General features: G+C 39.8%; 1 protein-coding gene across 1 annotated transcript in view; it reads right to left on the reverse strand.

Annotated features, from left to right (window-relative positions):
* The window catches only part of LOC131234813 (uncharacterized), a 29826-nt gene continuing 5436 nt past the window's right edge, over nt 1-24390 (reverse strand). Inside the window, exons 2-3 of the mRNA XM_058231789.1 lie at nt 11579-12165; nt 1-391 (exon numbers count right to left, since the gene is read on the reverse strand). Of these exons, the coding sequence (XP_058087772.1) occupies nt 165-391; nt 11579-12116 (765 nt within the window). The 5' untranslated portion in view covers nt 12117-12165 and the 3' untranslated portion in view covers nt 1-164. The remainder of the gene's footprint in view (nt 392-11578; nt 12166-24390) is intronic.

Consider the following 24390-nt stretch of genomic DNA (forward strand, 5'->3'; position numbering starts at 1 on the left):
TTGGGAAGACTGATGACTTTTTATTTTTCAAAAGAACTTCAATAACTGATAGCTGAGAAATAACTGAGAAAAAACTGAATAGTTTCTCTTTCGAAAGAACATAAGATTTCAATATGGAAAAAAGAAAATGCCACTTGCCTTCATTTTTCCAACATTTCTTACTGTCAATCACGCGAAGCACTGGACTGGATCACCGAACTCACACCCAACTCTCCATTTGCTTTAGGAGAAAGACGGAATTTTGACCACTCTTCCAAGGTCTTGCGGTGGAGAGCGTTCATCCGAATACAAGGCCGCCGTTCTCGTATGATCTTCTCAGCTTGTTTCCAGTCCTCAGCCACAGCCCATGCAACTAAAACCGCACACGTTACTGCAACACTTCTCCCATGACCTGTGACATGTTAAGGAATGGTGAGCTTATCACTGACAATCAAGCAATTCACGAGCAAAGGACCATTACTGCTCCCTTGATAGATAGATTCATTGCATGAAATTACCAAATCCAACAAAGACACAGCTGATGGCCCATTGAAATCAAGGACAGGAACATTGGGATAAATATACGTCTAATCAAGCAATTCGATCAGACCAATAAAATGTGGGTGCAGAGCCTATGTTTTGGCCAATCCAAACCGTTCATACAGTGGGGCCAGTCACGGATGGAAGACCAACCAAATGATCCTAACAGCCTGAATCAGCCTTCGATGAATGCAGATCATTTGCTGTATTTGTATATTTGCAAGCTATCAATCAGATGGCTAGTCTCATGTGGGGGAGGGAGAGAGACTAGTTCTCCTAGTAGCGAATATCTTTAGAGGATGGATACGCATATGACGTGCAGATCTGAGCTGCAAAAAGGCAGGCGCCATCACGAAGATTGCCTGGCACGAAAATCAGGCAGATCCATCCATCATGTGGACAACATCATCAAAATCAATGGGCAGCTGAACATATGACCCAACTACACTTTCTGATTTCTGCACCATTCGATGTTCATGACGGTTCTCACCTTTTGCATGCCTAGGATGTCCAACACGGGCCATGTTGGTGGGGAAGCAGTATAACACTGTAAGATGAGCAAGACATGGTTGTGTTATATGCAATCATTCTCTCAATGAGAATGTATGATAGTATGTGATGATGATGATGATGATGATGATTAAAAAGAAGAAGAAACAACATTGGTCGAAAATTTAGCAGTTTGAGGAATGATCTACTGAGAATTGAATATATATGTATAGATTCTTGGGAATTTATTCAAGTCATTCAATGGGGATACAAATGAGAGATCATATGCAATGCGAAGTATGTGCATGCTACACAATGCAGGTATTTACCAAATCATCATCATCATCATCATCATCTAAGCCTTATCCCAACTAATTGGGGTCGGTTACATGAATCCTTTTCCGCCATTCCATTATCAAGGGCCAAAACTTCAGTTAGACCATATAGGTCATCAAGTCTTTTCTTACTACCTCCACCCACGTCCTTTTGAGCCTTCTCATTGCCCTTTTAGAGCCTTCAACTCATACAAACTCACTCTTTCTAACAGGTGCAATCCTTGGTCTCCATTGCACATGACCAAACCATCTAATGTCTACTTTTCCTCATCTTGTTACCTATTGGTGGTACTCCTAAATTCCCTCAAAAGCATTCATTTCTAATTCAATCCTTGCTTGTCTTGCCACTCATCCATCTCAACATACTCATTTCAGCTCTCCACTCAACCTATGGATATGTTGTTCCTTAACTGCCCAATATTGTCTAGGCATGTACCAAATCAACTCCTAGTTGTCCATTGAGTGTGGACTATAGTTATGCTTTTTCCTTGACAATCCATTTGCAGGATGCTAATTAAGGGTTTGGACTGTCCATCCACAGTAAACCAAACCATGAGTCCCACTAGTACACACTCATCCTCAGGCTAATAATGCCTCTTTGGGTAAAGGCATTGCTGCAAATTACAGAGAAGAATGTGAATAGATATTGCTAGTCTTAATATATTTTGGCAAGATGGAGAAACAAAATGGTGAACAAGCACAAGAATAAACAAGCGCTGGAGTGACCATAAGTGTAGGTTGCATACAGATGATCTGAAATTGAATAGAAACAGATGGGAAAATAGAAGGTATGAGAAATCGAATCCGATCTTAAATCATGGGATTTTTTTTTTCTTGTATTTTTAAAATAAAAACGTATAAAATATACTAAAAACGTAAATTAAAAAATTAAATTAAAAAAAAAAAAAGGTAAATAACATCATTGTATTATGAATTAGGAAAGGAGACACTATCCATTAAGATACGGATAAAAAATAAAATACAATACGGCCAGATAAAATATTCTATAATTTCACATAAAACCTTATTAGTCCATTGATAAAACTGCATTCCCATCTAGTAATGAACTACATAGAACATCCAAAGAACTAGACACTGGAAAGTAGGAGTGTAACTTGGGCAGATTGTATCGGGTTGAGGGTCAACCCAACCCAAACTCAAGAGGACCAAATGCGCAACCTGGCCCAAGCTGCATCCCAACCCAAGGCGCCCAACCTGAATTCCTCCGTATTCAACCCAATCCAACCTGATCTAAACCCAACCTAAATACATGTGATTATTCCCAGCACGAACTAACCCAACCTGAATTTGCTCAACCTGAACACAAGCCGATTTCAAATTGGGTCAATTGGGCTGGAAAGAGGTCAGTACATTAGTTGCAAGTCTATTTCATCTCTTTAGCCCAAAAGAAATAAAAAATGGAGGGGGGAAAAAAGACTGCATTTGACTGCAAAACCGAACAGAGCTGTGAAATCCCATTCACTACTGAGAAATGACATTTCCTAGCATTCACAATGAGGACGTACCCCTCAAATTGCAGCTGCAGTCCTTTCAAGTCCAACTTGTTAATAATAAAATTGCAATTTGGAGCCCACTGCATGCACAATTTGATCATTTCTTCTCTTTTGAACAAAATTATTGCAAATTCAATCTAGTGGTACATCAAAAGTCAAAACACAATCTTGACAACTTCAGAAACCATGAAACCCTGTGAAATTCCATGTTTGAGCTAATCATGCATTTCAGGTATGAACTCTATCAAATAGGATCACCCATTACCTGCGTATGGATGAACATTAAGCACCATGGCGACTAGAGGTGCGACTTGGGTTGGGTTGGATAAACCCGAGCCTGACCCAATCAAACTCATTTGTTCACCTAAACGCAAAATCAAACCCAGCCTGATCAAAATTCATGGGTTTGGGTAACAGAACTTGATCCAAAACATTGTTATGAAGATCCCAACAGCAGATGACCCAAAACTCTTCTAGATTGGAGTTGCATTGAGATTGGGCTGAGTAAGCATGGGATACTTGAGTCAGGTTATGAGGCAACCTGAAGTAACCTGAAGTTGACCCGAACTTAAATCGGGTAACAGAAATACAATCAGAACCTAACAAACCCAACCTGACTTGGGTAGGGCCATCAGGTTCGGGTTGAGCCCAGGCCAAGTTGCATATTTCTAGCAATTCTTGTGTGGTAGAATCTACCTAGGCACGTGATGCAATTGGAATGTGAATCTAATAAACTAATCTGCAAAAGAGAACAAAACCAACTTATCAAGAACTAATGCAAGAGAAGAGAGGCAAGCAACAAAATAAGGGCTTTCTACTCCGTATAGCATAGTTCAAAAACTAGAAAAATCAAATTGATGTTCAGCCGGGTCAAGTTGACTCAAAGACTTGGACAAGTCTTTACTTGACTCGATATGCAATAATTACTCTAATATTTTTTATCAATATTTTACGTAGTTAAGGATGAAATGTAAAATATTTGAAGAAATACCAAGTAGCAGTGCTTGCATTCTGGTAGTCTCAGCTTCGAATCCTCCCTCTTACTTTTTATTTTAACCAAAAAAAAAAATTTCAAGCAAGTGACTCGGTTCTAGTCATGGCAAATCGGATCAAGTTGAATGAGTCATCGAATCAACTCAGTGAGTCATTATGAGTAAAAATGAGTCACTCTCACAATCAAGTTTCATGGTGACTTGGCTTGAACTCTCATCGAGTCAAGTTGACTCAACCATGTTTCAAGTCAAGTCACCGAGTTCTATAACTATGCGATGGAGCAAAAACCAATTCAAGATTTCATCAACTTTATAAAGAATTCTATTGCAAAACCTCATTTCTTGGATTGCGTAGTGTGCCACACACCACCGACCTCGGTGGTGTGTTGACATGGCAAAGTGATGTGGGCCCCACCATGATGTATGTGTTATATCCACACCATCCATCCATTTTGCCAAATAATTTTAGGGCATGAGCCCAAAAATGAGGCAGATCCAAAGCTCAAGTGGACCACGCCACATAAAGCAGTGAGGATCGAACGCCTACCATTGAAAACTTCATGGGGGGCCACATAAGTTTTGGATCAAGCTGATATTTGTGTTTTCCCTTCATCCAGGACTGTGTGACCTTATGAACAAATTGGATGTCAAATAAACATCATGGGGGGCCCAAGGAAGGTTTCAAGGGTGGGCATCATCGTCCCCACTACTTTCTATTGTGTGGTCTGGTCCACTTGAGCTTTGGATCTGCCTCATTTTTGGGCTCATGCCCTAAAATGATCTGGCAAAATGGATGGATGGTGTGGAAATAACGCATACATCATGGAAGGGCCCATAGAACTTTGCCACATCAACACACCACTGAGGTCGGTGGTATGTGTGACACCACGCAATCTGCATCCCAAAGAAACTTTTATACTGCGACCAAAGTATTTAAAAATGGTTACATATAGGCCATAACGATAATGGTGATAACTATTATGTGTTATGGGGCTGTAACGGTCGTTACGGAAAAGGTTGCATGTGACGGCTCATAACAACCTGTTATAGGGCAAAACAGATTTATTTTCAGGAAAAAAAAAAAAGTTTTAATGGTCGTTGCAGCCTATATCGTAATGGTAATGGTGGTAGCCATTACGCCACCATTACCATTATGGAAACCTTGACTACAACGTAAACCCTACAACTAATTTAAACCATCAATATTGCTAAACCTAATAACTTATAATCCTAACCATTAACAATTCCAACAATGTCTAGACTACCTTCAGAAATCCAAAAAATGAAGAAATAGAAAATAATAACTGTGATAAAAATAAAAATCTATCATTAACCTCTAGGGTCAAGTTTGAGGCTCCAAGGTCAATTTTGAGGCCCAAAACGATTGAATTTGCAAAACATATAGAAACAGCCTTCATGGATCTTGAAGAGGCCTTAAAACGAGCCATTGACATTCCAAATGGACAAACACACAAAGTTATGCCTCTTTGGAATCAGTCAGACACACGCATCCTTCGGGTTTGATCGAAATGTTCGTCTTCTGCACACTTCCATGACCTTGGATCCTCTTCATTTCCAACCCTTCAATCAGCATTGACCAAGTGTTGACCATTTTTGGCCCGCGGTTGACTGGGACCCACTTCTACCTTTTAAGTTCCTGTCTCATGTACCTTTGAAACCCATATTTGTTTGATTTATGGGTTTGTTTTGGCTTCCAGTCCTGTTGTTGGGCTTGTGGATTTTATCAGCATCAAATCACCATATAAGGCCAAGATGTCAACGAAATCCATTGTTGGAGTGTTAAGGTCCCTTAATATACATTGTCACACCATCCTCTGACAGCTCAAGCTTTTAGAGCAAGTGGTTGTTTGACATGGTATCAAAGAGGAAGGTCAAGTGTTCGAATCCTGGAAGTATCAAATATGCCACCGGAATATATTCTCTCACAAATCCTCATGTGGAAACGTGCAAATAGGAATGATACGTAGATCTTCTGCATTAAACGTCAGACAGTTTCACTCCTCGAGTGGGCCACAAAGTAAATTGACAGTTAAATTTTTTCTTCTAGCCATACATATGTTTTGATATTCTGGGGCCCACCTGAGGTGTGAAACGGCCTGGTATTTATGCCAGATAAACAGTTTAGAGCACTGCACACCTGATGGAAAGCTCAGATTCCACACTTGTGTCACGTTATGACACATGCGCCCAAGTGAGGAAGCGTAAGGCTCCCTTGAGTGTGGAATTAGAAAACCTCCACATTCTAATTGGCGATATATGAAAGCCTGGCAAACAAGATATAGTTATATTTTCACCTCCCATTTACTTCATCCCCCGTCGACAACCAAGGTAACTCATGCTACAGTTGTGTGATCTGCTAGTCATTGTTACATATATTGTCGAGATTTCGAAAATCTTGCGATATTTTCACAAAAAATGAACTGAATGATATTGCTATGATAATATTGTGATATTTTCAACATCTCTGATTTTATTTTATTTTATTTTGATATTTTCCCTAAATTATACTGAATTCATAATAAATACCTTTCTTTAATTTATTTATTTTTTAGCTTTAGAGAGATTTTCATAAGAAAAACTTCAAATTTTAAAAATCTCGCATGAAAATCCTGTGATTCTAAAAATTCGTGAGAACAACAGTCGCCTTAATAACAGGCAGGGAGGGGACACCCTGTTGTCATCAAAAAGAAAAAGAAAAAAAAAATCCTGAGAACAAGATTTATCTCTATGCTTCTGGTCATTGCATTGCCTATTATGAGTATATGACTCTCATTGCAGACAACTGCATGTTAGCATATTGGTGATTGCACAAGATATTTAACTGTGGATGCACTAAGATGACCACAGCTCGATCATCAAAATTCGGGAGCCATAAGCTGACCTGGTGATACTTTATTGGTTGTATCTCCAAACAGTAGTGTGCTTTGCCTTTTTGTTCTTCAATCAGTTACACAAAGTGTCATCAGCATTCAGCAATAAAGTGGTTGTTATCTCTCAAAAAAAAATAGTGTCATCAGAGCCCAGTTTGGGTGTAGGGGAGCGGCCATCTTCAAAATGAAAGGACATGCAAATTCCTAGGAGGGGAGCACGTGAGTGGGGATTCTGATGTAGGAGAGTGAGGGGAGCAACACTGGGTAGAAGGATCTCACAATTGCAACTAAGGATTTTTCACATAATTGATGAAAAAAAGAGTAAGATGGTCATAGTTAATGATACACAACACTTTCCATTTTCTAACCATTTCTCTTCTTTGCAAGTCTGGTCCATGTAATGATTTCTTAAAGTCAAAGGTTTGAGGAGTTGGGTGCCATCATTTTCAAAAAACACTTTCCATTTTCTTCTTCTTCTTTTTATTTTTCTCAAGGTTTGCTCATATACATCCTGATGTATTGCAATATGATACATCAAGAATTTAGCCTGTGAATCTAGGTCGTCTTCCAATGATCCAAACCATTTATATGATGTTTATCACCTTATATGGTGGATGGACAACCAAGAAAATCTCTCAAACTTGATTATTTCAACCATTTGAAATTGGCTCCTTTTGCTTTGAAAACGGACAGTCACCATGACCTTTGTATAATCAAATGGTTGAAATATTCAAACTGAAAGATTTTTGAGAAATTCCTCATCCAAGGAAATTCCTATCAGATTACTGGTCAGATCATTGAAAATAACCCAAGTCCAATGACTAAAGTCCCAAGTTATCATATTGCAATACATCGGGCTGTATTCAAGCAAACCAATATTTCTCCTTTTTTTTTCTTTTGAGATCCTTTCACTCATTTAGATGAACCACTCCACATGTTCAATAACATGCACCAAACACGGAACAAGTAAGCTGACAAAATCATCAGATCATGTTCTATCCACTAATATTTCAGCTAGCTTCAATCTTGAGTTCTACCTTGCTAAATCACAGACGATTGTTCTTCAAAGAGAAAAGCCCAAGATTGGTCTCAATGACTAAAGCAGCCACATATTACATACAAAATAAATGTCAACTAGAAATGTTTCACTGAGATATGTGAAGATCCAAAACTTGTCACAATATGAGAAACCATGGGCATATAGAAGCTTATCCTAACATTAGTCAACCAAATCTTTCTTTCCCTTCTTTTTTTTTTTTTTCTTGAACACCAGCAATGAATACATGCATGTCAAGCTAATGAATAAGATGAACCGAGACAAACAAGGTTTTAAATAGCAGTGTCAGTCGGCATATCAGCCAGTTCCAAAAACGATATGACGCAGGGCATATCAGATCGTATCAGACCTGAATCTGATGATAAAAGCCCGTATTGGCTGAGTTTTTTCTCTACCCAAAATAAAATTAAAAAAAAAAAAATTACAGAACACTGGAATCTATATTTTTCTACAAGTTTTTAACATGTATTCAGTAGTGTTTTAGACCTTTATTTAATAAGAATGTTGTCTGTCGGCTTGAACTACTGAAAGTCAACCAAATATGCCCTAGTCGAACACAAATCAAGCATTGTTTTATAAATTAGGGCCCATTATCATATTAAAATACAACAAAAAAGGAACAAAATATGAAAGTTTTCCCATTCTTTTAATTTTTCCCACAATGGTTTATTCCGCTTCAATTCATTGAATATCATTGAGATGTTGTGTTTTAATCCCCAAAATAAGCCTAAATCTAGTAATAAACTGAGGTTTTTAAGCTTCTTCCGAGAAATAAGTGAAAAGAAACTAGAGAAAAGTTTTTTAAAAATAAAATGGACCCTTTATGGCCGTATTGGCATTTATCAACCATATCAGCCCCATATCAATCCCAATACTGGCGTAACATCCTGTATCGGCCGATACAGGCTGTTGAAACGGACCAGTTCACTTCCCGCATCACATAATAGGTGTATTCAATATGGTCACAATACAACTGATATGGCTGTAACATTACCGATTTGATGCTCCTTCGGCAATGGTGATGGCCAAGCTATTTGCCTCACTAACCCAATGGAAATATACTTCAAAATCCATATTACCAAAACTCATTAACAAGAAAGGACTACCTCCATGATTCCTTGTTAACTCCCAAAGCCCAAACAAGGAAACAAAATCTAGCTCATTAACAAGAAAGGACTACCTCCATGATTCCTTGTTAACTCCCAAAGCCCAAACAAGGAAACAAAATCTAACTGTCTTTTTTTTTTCTTTTTTTTTTTGGGTGGGGGGAGGTTTGAAAGATGAAACAAAATCTACCTCCTCAAGCTACCCTAAAAGATAAAAACTGTATGATGATCACTTGTAACCATCCATGCGACGATGATTCGTGAATTCAACAAGGTAAGAAGAACAAAGAGAAGCATCCTCTTCCCTAAGTTATTTCCATTTTTACCAAAGTGCCAAACAGGATACTCCAACCATCTTCGAGCAGATAACATAGCAATTCAATAGGAGAGAACGGAATGGATCTCAAGCAATTCGCGACAAAAGAACCATGGTAATGATTCAAATAGGAAAAGAGGAAGAGATTTTTTTTTTTTTTTTTTTTTTTAACAAAACATAGAAAATAAGCAGTAGAGGAGCTAACAAGAATAGCGAACCTCACTTATTATCTATAACATATATAGTGAGAGCAGTTTTTGCACACTTTGCCTCGAGGTGGAGACCTTTGGATATTGGAAGGACATAGGAGGACATTTAAAATGAAAGGGGTATTTGGGGAACTAAAAATGTAGTTGTTGTCAATCAAACAGTTCAGATTTCCCCATAAAAGGCCTACAACAGCTTAGATTTTACCAACAAGAAGCACCCTATTACTCGATGTGAGTAGCCTGCTCCCATCTTCTTTGCATTTAGCCTGCCCCGATGGTACTACCAGTGTTCGAGTTGTCGGTATCGCTACAAGTTTCGCTGGCCGGAGATAAAGATATAATATCGTTATCACCGATAATATCGCCGATAATCGGAAATGCAGGGAAAAAGGGGGAAATATGGGGAAAATGATGGAATTTTTCAGTGAAACTTCAGGACATGCCTAAATACACATATTTACATATTCAGGAAAGAAAATTTTGCAAAAAGAATGCATTAAATTAGAAATTTTCATTTAATAGGGGCCAAAAAGTATGCGTTGTCGTAAGAAATCACTTAAATAGTAACCAAAATTAGTTTATATAATACAAATGCAGCTGGTATACAGTAATTAAGACATGTAAAAGTAAATGAACTCAAAGATGCCAAATCAAGGATGGATTAGATTATCCAATCAGTGTGGTATTTGATACTTTGGCTGTGTATGACGCTTGATACCTAACATTTGAAAATGGTACATGTGGCAAATTTTAACATAATCTAAACAGTGTTTTCGCTTCATCAAGATCTGTGTAACCTAATCAAGAGGTTGGATGGCAAGAAAAAAAAAAAAAAAAAAACCATTACAATGGCCCTATGAAGTTTTTAATGGTGAGCATTTAATCGCCACTGTTTCCTTTAGTGTGGTCCACCTGAGATGCAGTCATGCAGATCTGTCTCATTTTAGACTCATGCCTTAAAATTATCTATCAAAATAAATGGACAACATTGATAAAATATTTATCATTATGATGGCCCCACATAACATTGACCCATCAATCCACGAATACAAACAAGTGACACGTGCGCACCCTATAAATCAGTACGCTTATCACTGTGTGGGGCCCATCGTGATTTATGTATTTTATCCACCCTGTCCATCCATTTTACAAGATAATTTTAAGGCTTGATCCCAAAGATGAAGCATATCCAATGCTCTAATGGACCACACCACAGGAAACAATGTGAATTGAACATGCCTACCATTGAAAAATTATTAGGGGCCACAAAAGTTTTGGATCCATGTCATTTTTGTATCTTACTTTCATCCATCCCCGTGTGATCTTATGAACAACTTGGATGACAAATAAACACCACTGTGGGCCATGGCGCCTAGGAAAGTTTCAACGGTAAGAATCATTGTCCCCATTGCCTTGGCAGTGTGGTCCACCCTAGCTTTGGATCTACCTCATTTTTGGGTTCACTACCTAAAATGGTCTCGCTAATTGGATGGACCATGTGGATATAACACATACATCATGGTGGGGTCCACAGAACTTGGTGACGTCCACACACCACTTATGTTAAAAGGAAGAGCGGATTGCGTACCGAGTAACTCAATAGGTTAAGCGTGCTGTGTAAACTTTGTGGGTCCACCATAATTTATTATTCATGAATAAAATGAATTGGGTTCAGAGTTCAGTCGACAAAACTGTGGCTTGTCATTCATGATAATGGATGGTTCAAATGACATGACATGACATGAATTATAGGGTCTTGCAGATCAGCAAACATACAGTTGGTTTGTGCAAAGATTCCATACATGTGGATCCATGGTTCAGCGATCTACACCATTGACTGGATGGACCCAAATGAGGATGGGAAATGCCAAAAAAATCTCCCAGATTGGAAGATCCAACCATTTGATCTTTGGGCTATTTTCTGTTCAACATACCTTTCTTCTTTTTATCTTTTCTCCTTAACCATATGCTTGTAAATGCCATCAAGCAAAAGTCTGGAAGATTTTGTGAAACATACCCCATTCACGGCATTGATAATGAATCATATGAACGGTTTTGATTATAGAAACATGGGCTCCACATCTATCCAATCTTGCTGGTCAGCAAGATGAAAATCAAGTAGTTTTCCACAGGAAAAAAACCATACTTACCATATGCACAATGGATGTATACCGGCTTTTTCTGAGATCTCTTTCTGCAAGCCCAACGAACTGCTGATTCAATTTCTGATAGTTTGGGAGCCCTCGTATCCCAAGTAGGAATGCACATATAAGCATTCTGCGATAGAGCAGAGCTTCTCGGAAGCTCGCACGTACAATCAATGATCGCAGGCTCACCGGGAGGCAATTTATCCAACGAAGACGGCCATCCTCCAACATACAGACCTTCACAAACCTCATTATATGGTGGCTCCTTGCTCCTCAATCTCCTCACGAACCCAACCATTCGAACACCCATTAGAAACGGACCAAATAAAAGCATCGACCAAAGCGGAAACGTCCCGTCGGAGGTCTTCCCCAAGAGGAGAGGAAGATTCAAAGCAGGAAGAGATGCAATAGCAAGCAGAAAGCCCACCAAAGAGCCATGTAAGAAAGGTATTGAAATCAATGTCATGCCATAGCCTCTGAGGCAAACAAATGCTGCGAACGAAATAGTGGAAGCCAAGCCGACGAATAAGGATACTCCCATGGTCGTATCTTCCGATCCTTGATTTGGGTCTTCTAAGAAACACTTCAACCTTAAAATAAATAAATAAAGGCTGAAACCACCTTAATAAGCAATGAGGTATTATGCAAGAGATGATTGAGTACTCTGGGAGCACTATAAGTCACAATGCTCCTAACAGCCAAATTGATTGATCTGAACTGTCCATTAGGTCCAGCAAACATTTCATGCGCTATACAAAAATCACACTGATGAACAGTTCTAACCATCCAATCAATAGACTGTAAAACAGATTGTTGAGATCTTTAATATAAAAATATGTCCAAGGGACAATTTGAGGCATGCATTTGTTTGGGTCCATCATGAGCTTATGCTTCTGAAGAATCATTTTTCTCACACAATCCTAGTCATCCGATTCATGACTTGAAAAATGGATGCTATAAAAAGAAGGCCAACATATGGACGGATTGGATCTTCCAATCACTGTGATTTTTTCCCCGCAGTGCATGAAATGAATGTCGGACCTGGTGGACAGAATTGATCAACTGGACTTTCCAAGTGTCTGAATGCAATTAGGAGCATTGTTATTTTTATTTTTGATACATAAGCTGAGCTCGAGCCCAAGTCCTAAATGTTGAAATGCCTAGTTTATTGTTAAGCTATGGGCTCGAACCCACAATTAGGAGAATTACAACTTAGTGTGTTTTGAGAGCAGCGGATCATTCTCATTATACAATGCTCAGCTGAGAACATTAATAAGACACGTTTTCAGCTCATATGTGGTTTGCAGTTCAGTGATCCAAGACATTGGTATGATTGGGCCCATCTACTAAAAATCTCCCATGTGGCAAAATCATAACCTTTCAATTAGTGGCCATCAAATAGACAATTACGAAAGAGAATACAACAATTGACAAGATTAAACCCATTAAAAACAAAAACAAAAAAAAAAAAAAAAAGCCTGGGGAGGAGGGGGGATTTTTTGTGCTTGAGCTATCCATGGTAGGACCCATGACATCAACTTTTTGGATCACTGAAACATGGGCCCTACTTGATGTTTAAATTAGTAAATCTAATTTGCCAATATTCCCAAGAAAAACGAAAATCTATAACTGGAATGGAGAATGGAGAAGAAAATATTAATCAAGCTCATTATAAAGAAAAAATACAAAATCTCTAAAGCCTTCAAAATCTAGCAATAACACAGATTAGCACCATGAGAAAAAGAGCAATATAGGATCCTCAAGCCAGGCTTTGCAGAATATATTCAGGCTTTCAATTATGAAAAGTGTGGGCGATGGCTTGGTAATCAAGGCCATTAGTCTATTGCCTCATTTATCTGTTGAATTTCTCTTCTTAACTATCTGTTGAAGGCCACAAATCGAAAGGTTAGGATTATCCGATCATGGAGATCTTTGGGACATGTTGAGACGTAGACTGTTGGCCATCCATGGTCGGTGTAACAGACCAATAGTCTCAATTGTCCTAAAATAGACAATAAAGAAAAGAAGTAAAGATAATGATGCAAGACATGGAAATTAAATATAACATGCAAGATTTCAGACTTTAGATCATACTAATTTAGAAACATTCACAAGAATTCCACATCCCACACAAAGTCAAGCATTCAACAAGGGAGGATCTACAAGGGTCTAAGCCTACACATGCTAGGGCTGGATCAATTAAAATTATAAGCCAAACAATGAATAACGGAGAGTAGATTCATCCACACATACAAAGGAATATTTTCTCAATCCAAGGGATTCACATGTTTCAATTCGAGAAGCCCTAGGGTTGTAAAAGGGGAATAGAACTTGGAATTTAGGATAATCTAGGGTTAGGGTTAGGGAAATAAGGTGATAGAGGAGTGAAAGAGATGAGAAAGAGAACCTGTAATCAGTCAACACGTGTGGACAGCAGGCTGGCCTGACGCACGTGCGTGAATTGCTGCCCGCACGTGTATGAGGCCCACGAACCCAAAAAGGGCCAACTAGGGGTTGGTCGGCCAAGGATGGGTCATCCACACACCAAGTTTCAGGGCAATCGGATGACTGGTTTGAGCACGGTGCTCAGCCGAATTTTTGGCCCTCCTGTAGAGCCTAATTTTGGAAATCTGTTGTAGAAAAGGATTGGCTGCAAAATAAAGGTGGATTTGAAGAGTATATGGCTGTGAGAGATGATGGATATAGAGGGTGGGAGGTGGGAGCGAATCGGAATGGGTGTGGCTTCGCACCACGGTAGTTAGCCCTTCAAAGAAGGGAGGGCTTCGCACCTAATTAGATTTCCTCAACTCAAAGAATTAGAGAAGCAAGAAAACGCATAATTTTATTCATCATCTTCATTAAAAAAAAAAAACTTACAAGGGGTTGCCTATTTATAAGAAAAACCTATACCCCAAAAGCCGCGCTATGTGCACACCCTATTACTTAGAGACGAAGTAACAAAAATAACAACTAATCAAAGCAATCTAAACCATCCATGATATTCCCAATAACAATAATAAGCAAAACTCAAAGTACTAGATCATCTAGAGTAGTGGGCCACGATCATGAGATCCAATGGTTGGATCCACATGACGATCGGGTCCACTCCAAGGAACCAAAACACCGTCCTCTAACTAAGAGGTCCTCCCTAGACGTCGTCATCAATCCAGATCGATGGTTGGGCCCTCCTCTTCCTTGCGTACGTGAGTAGGGGGCGTGTGTGTGTGCGAGATGTCCCCATCAACTCTCCCCGGCTGCGAAGATTTTACCACTAGCAAAACAAAACTCCCAAACCGCTCCAAAATGCTAGGATCAACTCGTTGAAGCTCCTCCTCAGTGAGCCACGTACTATCTGAAGCTGGGCGTGACTTCCACTTAACCAGGTACTTTTGAAACCCGCCGTCCGACGTTGATACTATTTGATGGTCCAAAATATCCTCTATCTCCTCTCTGGGTATAGGAAAGATAGGTATGGGAGGTAGAGGTTGGGAAAAATGGTCGGGGAGAGGCCATGGATCAAAGGAAAGGTCTGGAGAATCAGGATGGTTAGGAGAAAGGCTAGACAATGTATCAGGGGTCCCTTGAAAAGCAACTAGATCCTCTACATTGAATGTAGAACTAATTCTCATGGAAGGTGGAAGATCTACCACATACGCATTGAGACCGTTTCGTTTTATAATTTTGAATGGTCCAGCGCTAAGCGCGTGTAATTTACGAATAGCTCCCTGAGGGTACTGCTATAGCCTGATGTGGACTATCACAGTCCCCTACATTGAATTCCTTGAAACGTTTATGTTGGTCTACAAAAAGTTTGTAATGTTCATTACTAGTAGTGATCTTTCACCTAATTTCTTGATGTAATGAATGAATGTGATGCGCAAAAGACTCCACAGACTCTGATGGCCTATGGGACAATGACATAGGGACAAGATCAATAGGCTTCCTAGGTTTACAACCAGTAACGACTTCAAAAGAACTTAAACCTGTGGACCTATTGACAGAACTATTAAATGCAGACTCAGTTATAGGTAGTACGGTGTCCCACGTCCTGGTGTGCTCTCCCACTAAACATCTAAGCAAACTCCCTAGGCTCCTATTGACCACCTCAGTCTGACCATCAGTCTGAGGGTGGTGGGCAAAAGAAAATTGAAGCCTAGTTTTCATCATATGTCATAGTGTCTTCCAAAAATAACTCATGAATAGCACGTCACGGTTAGACAATATGGTTTTTGGTAACCCGTGAAGTTTAACGACCTTACTAAAGAAAGCTTGGTAACATGAGATGCGTCAGAGGTCTTAAAACAAGGAATGAAGTGGGCCATCTTAGAAAAACGGTACACGACGACAAATATGGAATCGTGTTTCCGAATAGTCTTTTGGGGAGCCCAAGCACAAAGTCTATACTGATGTCCTGCCAAGGGATGAATGGAAATGGCAAAGGTGTGTATAGTCCCGTATTTTGCTTTTTCTGTTTTGCCAGTTGACAAGTACGACATTACCTTATAATTTTGGCCACATCCCGCTTGAGACTTAGCCAATAAAACCTATCTTCCACTAAGGCAATGGTCTTGTCTCGACCAAAATGACCCGCGACCTCTCCTGAATGTAACTCCCGGACAAGAAAATTGCAGAGGGAGGTGCGCGGTATGCATAAGCGATCACTCTTAAACAAGTATCCGTCTAAAATCAAGTACTCACTACTAGCTCCTGACGAACTCTCTAACAACGATGCGTACACAACTCCAAGATCTAGGCACTCAGAATAATCATCTCTGACGCACTCGAGGCTCGTGACTTCAACACTCATGGAATTAAGTAACGCGACTCGACGACTCAATGCATCGGCTGGCTTATTCTCTACACCAGCCTTGTACTTAAGCACAAAAGTATACTCTTAAAGGAATTGAACCCATTTGTCGTGCCTAGGGTTTAATTTCTTTTGAGAGTTCAGATATCTCAAGGCCTCGTGATCTGAGAACAAAACGAATTCTTACGGCAATAGATAATGATGCCAGTGGCACAGTGATTGCACTACCGTATATAATTATTTGTCATAGGTAGAATATTTTTGCTTCGCCTCATTCAGCTTCTCACTAAAAAAAGACGACAGGATGCCCTTCCTGACTAAGTACTCCTCCTATGCCGACTCCTGACGCGTCGCATACGACTTCAAAAGCTTTTGAAAAATCCAGAAGTCGCGTGACTGGAGCTTCGGTCATCCTGACCTTTATCTCCTTGAAGGCTTTCGAGGCTGCCTTCGTCCATTGAAGCTCTCCTTTTTTTATACAATCCGTAATGGTAGCCATAATGGAACTGAAACCTCGAATGAACCGCCTATGGATGGTGGTCAAGCCGTGAAAGCTACACACCTCGTGAATATTGCAGGGTTCAGACCAATTGACAATGGCTTTGACCTTCTCGGGATCCGGCGACACACCCTCAACTAACACAACAAAACCTAAGAAGATAACACTACTAGACATAAATGCACACTTCTTTAGGTTGGTGTACAATTTCTCGGCTTAAAGGATCCCACGAACTTGCCTCAAATGGTTAAGGTGTTGCTCCTTGGTCATGCTATAAATCAAAATATCGTCAAAGTAGATGACCAGGAACTTCCCCATGAAGGGTCTCAACACTTGGGTCATCACACGCATAAAAGTACTTAGGGCATTAGTCAGCCCAAAAGGCATGACTAGTCACTCGAATAGCCCATCCTTCATCTTGAAGGTTGTCTTCCACTCATCACCAAGGCGTACACGGATTTGGTGATAACCACTTTTGAGGTCAATTTTTGAGAAGATAGTAGCGTTGGCCATCATATCCAACATGTCATCAAGACGCAGTATAGGAAACTGATACTTTACTGTGATTTTGTTGATGGCCCTACTATCAACACACATCTTCCATGTGTCATCCTTCTTAGGTGTAAGAAGGGCGGGCACGGCACACGGGCTCATGCTCTCTCCAATGAAACCCTTTTCTAGGAGCTCATCAATCTGTTTTTGCAACTCTGCATGCTCCTTTGGGTTCATTATGCAAAGAAGGAGGTTTGGTAAAGTCGCCCCAGGGACTAAATCAATGGCATGTTGTATATCTCTCATAGGGGGAAGCTTATTCGGTAGATCCGCAGGAAAGACATCACAGAACTCATCCACTACCGAAATGGCTTCAATGGATAACTCTACACTAGCCTCTAGCACACTCCCTAGCCACAAGGGCGTACACCACCGAGTCCGACTCAATCTCTCGTTCAAAGTCTTTGGCATTTAGAATATGGAGATGCTTAGACTTGGACTTCAACTCTTTCAATTCCTTCGAGCCGTTCGCACCACTCTTTGTGGTAGACTCCTTTCTAGTCGTGTTCTTGGGTGGAAGTGGATTTAGCTTGACTTTCTTGCCCTCAAAACAGAATTTACACACATTTGAACGACCAAATATGGTGACATCTCTGTCATAGAGCCAAGGCCTATCCAAAATAATATGGCCAACATCCATGGGAACAATATCACACCAAATGTGTCTTTGTATGATCCAAACTGAATAGGAACAAGATAACGGTGCGAGACTGGAATGAAAGTTTCATCAACCCAAGACACTCTATAGGGTTGAGGATGGGCTTCAAGCTTCAAGCTTCAAGCCCAAATGGCTCACAGTGCTAGTTGATGCTAAGTTGGCACAACTACCACTATCCACGATCATCTTACAACTTTTTTCACCACATTTTGTGTAAGTATAGAAGATCGTGTTGCGGCGCCAATCATCAGTATTCTTGGCTTATGCAAAGGCGCAACGCACAATTGCGAGAGTCGCAGACTCTTGCGCTCCCTCTTCCTCATTACTAAGTATTTCTGATGGCTCATATTCTTCGCCTTCGCCGTCACTTTCTGGGGGCACTACTTCTACATGCCCATCAATAAGGAACACCTTAGTGCCCTCTTTTGTGCCACACTGGTGGGCAAAGTGACCAAACCCCTAACATCTAAAACACCTAGTTGCCTTACTTTTGTACAAACTAGACCCGACAACCTCTTTACCCTTATCATCCTTGGGCCTAGACTGAGAACCACTGGAAGGCTTGTGTTGATATCCAGTGCTTGGCTTAGCCCCAGATGTGTTGGCCTTAGCGCTAGAATCAAGAAACTCAAACCGCCTTACCACAAATGCTTTGAGGTATTGCTCGACCTCTAACACTACTTGATACATCTGTTCAAGAGTATATATCTTTGGCGAGCAACTTTCTCCTAATGTCAGAGTGAAGGCCCGTCTTAAATCGAGCAAGAGAGTACGGGGTCCTCATCAACTTCACATTGGGTCAAATACTCTTCGAACTTCTCAATGTATTCTGCAACATCCATGGAAACTTGTTGAAGAGACTGCCATTTCTCAACCAACCTCAAGTGATAAAGAGAAAGGGAATGATGAGGACATCGTGCACACGCACGCCCGCACACCACCACCCCTACGCACATACGTACGCAGAAGGAGGACCCCACCATCGATCTGGCTCGATGACGACGTCCAGGGAGGGCCTCCTAGCTAGAAGACAAGTTTTGGTTCAGAAAAGTGGGCCCGATAGTCAAGAAAAGCCCATCATGGGATCTCATGATTGTGGCCCACTCGTCGGATTGATTTCATATTTTAGGTTTTGCTTATTGTTATTATTTAGAACATTGTGAACGCTTTAGATTTCTCTGTTTGGTTTTTATTTTAGTTTACTTCATCGCCAAGTAATAGGTTGCGCACATGGTGCGAGTTTTGGGGTATAAGATTTTCCCTATAAATAGGCACCCCTTGTAGTTCTTTTGATTCATTGAAGTTAATAAAAAATTCCTGCTTTATTTTTCTGCTCTCTTCGTGAGTTGTGGAAGAATTCAAAAGTGGGTGCGAAGCCCTCCCTTTTCGAAGGGCTAACTACCGTGGTACGAAGCTACATCGATCCCAATTCACCCCTATCTTCCATAATCTTTTTTTCCATCTTCCCCCACCATCCGTACTTCGAATTTGTCCTTTTGTTGCATCAGATTTCTTCATTACAGCAGGTTTCCAAATTTCGGCCCGCAGGCGAGCTGAAACTTCGGCGGAGCACCATGCACAAACCATACATCGGATCGAGCTAAGATTTGAAGGTTTTGGAGTCCATCCCTGGCCGACCAGGGCCAAGGTAGCCTTTTTCTGAATAGTGGGCCCCACACACGTGTGGTCGGGATCACACGCACGTCCATCTAGGCCATTGTTGCTGTCCACACGCGGGATCATCTTTTGGCTCAGGTTTTTATCCTCTCATAGCCGTTTTTCATGAATCCTAACTCTAGATTACATGATCCTTAATTGATTTACCCTTTTTTATCACCTTAGGGTTCCTTAAATTGAAATTAGGGAATCCCTTGAATTAGGGACTGATTTTTATGCATAAGTAGTTGATTTTATTTCCCTTTGACATCGTTTGGTTTATAATTTTTATTGGTCCAGTCGTAGCCTGTGTCGGCTTGGACCTGCATAGATTCCCCTTTTTAATTGTATGTTTGGATTTTCATGTGGGACGTGGAATTTGTGTGATTGTTTCTGAATTGGTAGGATCTAAGCCTAAAATCTTGCATATCATATTTAATTTTCCATGTCTTGCATCAGGGAGGTATTTTTCCTCAAGAGTTTCTTTCATTTCTCCCCAATGGGCTATTGGGAGCTCTCTCGACCTTTCTTTCTTTTGCTCTACAGTAGTCCAAAACTTCTTTGCTTGGCCCACAAGCTTCAACTTGGCGAATCGGACTCGACGAGCATCCGACATGTTATATCAGTCAAAATAGTGGTCCATATCCGCCAACTAATCTAGAAAAGCCTTAGGGTCCAAGTGGCCATCAAACGTAGGGGCCTCTACTCTAACTCCCTTGAGGAGTTGCACATCTGGGTCATAATGATCATGATGCCCCTCGCGGCGTGGGTGCACGGGCATGCGCCCATGATCAATTCCTTGGCCACCTTCATTCCTTGGTCTATCCTGTTGACCACCTGCCTGAGATTGGGCATCATCCTCAATGGTGGGGTTTGCCCGGGCGGAGGTCTCTAATTGGGTAACGCGCACATTAAGCTGTTCAAAGCGTTGGTCAATACGTTGTTCCAAGAGCTTACCCAAAGACTCAAACTGTCGGGTTATATTGTCCATTGATTCTTGCAATTGCTACATGTTTAATGTAGGGTGCAAGCCAAAACCACGACCAATACATGTAGGCATACAACTACTCACTCAACTCAAAGACCCTCCAACACAACTATATGCACCTAAATGGGACTAAATGATCCTATTAGACTCTATATGAGGGGAACTACACAATGCTACTAAAATTCCAACAACCTAACTGCCCAAAGAATCTGTCAACAGAAAATTCAGCCAAGAAATTTGGGGATTTTCAAACAGTAGAAAATTCAGCAGCCCTTAATGTGAATGATGGGTCCTAAATAGCACTATATAATGAGATTTAATGCAAATTAAACATGAGTAGACTAAACCCTAAACAAGCAATGCAATCCCCTATGAAAAACCTAAGCTCTGATACCAAATTTGATGCAGGACATGGAAATTAAATATGATATGCAAGATTTCAGACTTTAGATCATACTAATTTAGAAACATTCACAAAAACTCCACATCCCACATAAAGTCAAGCATTCAACAAGGGAGGATCTATAAGGATCCAAGCCTACACATGCTAGGGCTGGATCAATTCAAATTAAAAACCAAACAATTATCAAAGGAGAGTAGATTCATCTACACATGCAAAGGAATATTTTCCCAATCCAAGGGATTCACATGTTTCAATTCGGGAAGCCCTAAGGCTATAAAAGGGGAATAGAACTTGGAATTTAGGATAATTTAGGGTTAAGGTTAGGGAAATAAGGTGATAGAGGAGTGAAAAAGAGAAGAGAGAGAACCTTTAATCAGTCCACACGTGTGGACAGCAGGCTAGCCTGACGCACGTGCGTGGATTGCTGCCCGCATGTGTGTGGGGTCCACAAACCGAAAAAGGGCCAACTAGGAGTTGGTCGGCCAGGGATGGGCCATGCACACACCAAGTTTTAGGACAATTGGATAACTGGTTTGAGCACGATGCTCTGCCGAAGTTTCGCCCCTCCTAAAGGGCCTAATTTTGAAAATCTGTCGTAGAAAAGGATTAGCTGCAAAATAAAGGTGGATTTGAAGAGTGGATGGCTGTGAGAGATGATGGATATAGAGGGTGGGAGGTGGGGGCGAATCGGGATGAGTGTGGCTTTGCACCACGGTAGTTAGCCCTTCGAAAAAGGGAGGGCTTCGCACCCAATTAGATTTCCTCAACTCAAAGAATTAGAGAAGCAGGAAAACGCAGAATTTTATTCATCATCTTCATTTTAAAAATAAAAAAATTTAAAAAAATAAAAAACTAGAAGGGGTTGCCTATTTATAAGAGAAACCTATACCCCAAAAGTCGTGTCATGTGCGCACCCTATTACTTAGAGACGAAGTAATAAAAATAACAATTAATCAAAGCAATCTAAACCGTCCATGATATTCCTAATAACAATAATAAGCAAAACTCAAAGTACTAGATCATCTAGAGTAGTGGGCCACGATCATGAGATCCAATGGTGGGATCCACATGACGATCGGGTCCACTCCAAGGAACCAAAACACAGTCCTCTAACTAGGAGACCCTCCCTAGACGTCGTCATCGATCCAAATCAATGGTGAGGCCCTCCTCCTCCTTGCATACGTGCGTAGGGGGGGCAAGCGTGTGCGTGAGATGTCCCCATCAGATGATAATGATAATAATAAAATGATGGCCATACATGGTGTAAATGCAACAGATGACTTGTCTAAATTACCAAACTTGGGGTCTCACTTGTCACAACTAACAACCCAAGTATATTGTTCAAAGCCTCAGGTTGATTATTATAATTCCTCAGGAAACAAACCCATAAAGCATCTTAAAGCCCCCAAACATAACTCGAAAGTACTATTAAATCTTAGCCCTATGTCTAGTGTCATCTTAGCCACATATTTTCATATAAAATAAATCTAAATAGACCTTAAATAAAGAGGTCTTTTTCGAACTTTGACTGATGTATCACAATAGTCTAGTGGTACTACGACATTACTCTTTTTGCGAAAATAAGTGATGGGCCTCGAGCCATACACATGATCAGTATTCAAATTATCTCCAATATTACCGAAATATCTCCGATATTATCTTTATCTCTAGCTCAGCAATACCGATAACACTGGTAGCGATACTGATAACGCTGGTAGTATCAAAAATTCCAAGTATTAGCAATGTATCACTAAGTATCACCAACGTATCGATATGGCTAATGTAATCGTCAATATTTTCAACTATGTAAATTCTAGGTGTCACTTGTATTGGCAATGCATCAATAATGGCAATGTATCGCCAATATTTTCGACTAAGTAAATTCTAGGTAATGATTGTATCATAAGTGTATTGATGATATTTCAATAATATCGCCAACGTATTGATATCATCAAATTTTGGTTTATAGGGAAAAAAAAAATCAATTATTTTTCATGCACACATGGTTGTATGTAGTGTTCAATTTATCATTGATAATATCTCGATATCATCAATATCGCAATATGCAAGTAATTGAGACCACAATCTTTCATTTCCTTTCCAATTGTTGATGATTTCTTGATGAAATATCATGTGTTGTTGATATTTTACAATGTGAATGTTTGGATGGTTAAATATGTTGGAGGGCATGGTTGGACTAATTTCTTACAACAACACATGCTTTTAATGCCCCATTAAATGGAAACTTGTTATGTATGTATTCTTTTTGCAAATTTTTTATTTCTAAATATGCAAATATGTACATTTTAACATCTCCTAAAGTTTCACTGAAAATTCCACCGTTTTTTCTATGTTTCCCCACATTTCCGGTTGTCACCGATATTATCGACGATATCGATATTGTTTCAGTATCCCTAGCCAGCGAAACTTGTAGCGATACCGATACTTCGAACACTGCACGTGATTAGATGAAAGTCCATTTATAGTTGCATCCAATGCATTCAGTATCGACAATATCGACTGATATGTCCCACGATATATTGTGCATCCCACTTGTACAAAACAAAACGCACAAGTAGTACAGATATATCTCACCTGTTCAATCTAGTGAGTATTTTCGATTTTCAATTCTTTTATATATATATATATATATATATATATATATAGATCATGTTAAATCAATGTCAAATGGTTACAAATCCATGATTCTTCATTTTTTGCATGAAAAAACATGGATTGGAGCTTTGATTTTGAGATTTGGGGGGAGATGGGTCGAGTTGCGAAAAATTGAGAAAAATCAAATTTTCCCAATTTCTCACAAATCGATTGCAATCTTTCTATCCAAACACAAAAATCAAACATTTATATAACCTAATCTAGTGATTTTTCATAATTTGGAAATTTTATTTATTAATTAAAAATTGTTAAAAATATTTTTTTTCAAAATTAGCCACACCATGTCAGAGTATTCAGAAGTGCTTGATAAAATCATCATCACATATAATCTAATTTTGGGATTTAGGAGAGATTAGCCGATTTACAAAAAATTGGGAAATTTTCAAAAAAAAAATCCAAATTGTCTCAAATCAGAGAAGATGAATGACAGCTTTATGTTAGAAAGTATCTTCACTAGTATCATTCTACTAAAATATGGGCATAGTATTGTCGATTTATGGAGCAACAATACTTTGTCCAGCCCCCCATCAAAATGGAGATGATGAGATTTGAGCCACCACATAGCTTTCAATGAGT

The sequence above is a fragment of the Magnolia sinica genome, chromosome 19 (genome assembly GCF_029962835.1).
Source record: "Magnolia sinica isolate HGM2019 chromosome 19, MsV1, whole genome shotgun sequence".
Classification (NCBI taxonomy): Eukaryota; Viridiplantae; Streptophyta; class Magnoliopsida; order Magnoliales; family Magnoliaceae; genus Magnolia; species Magnolia sinica.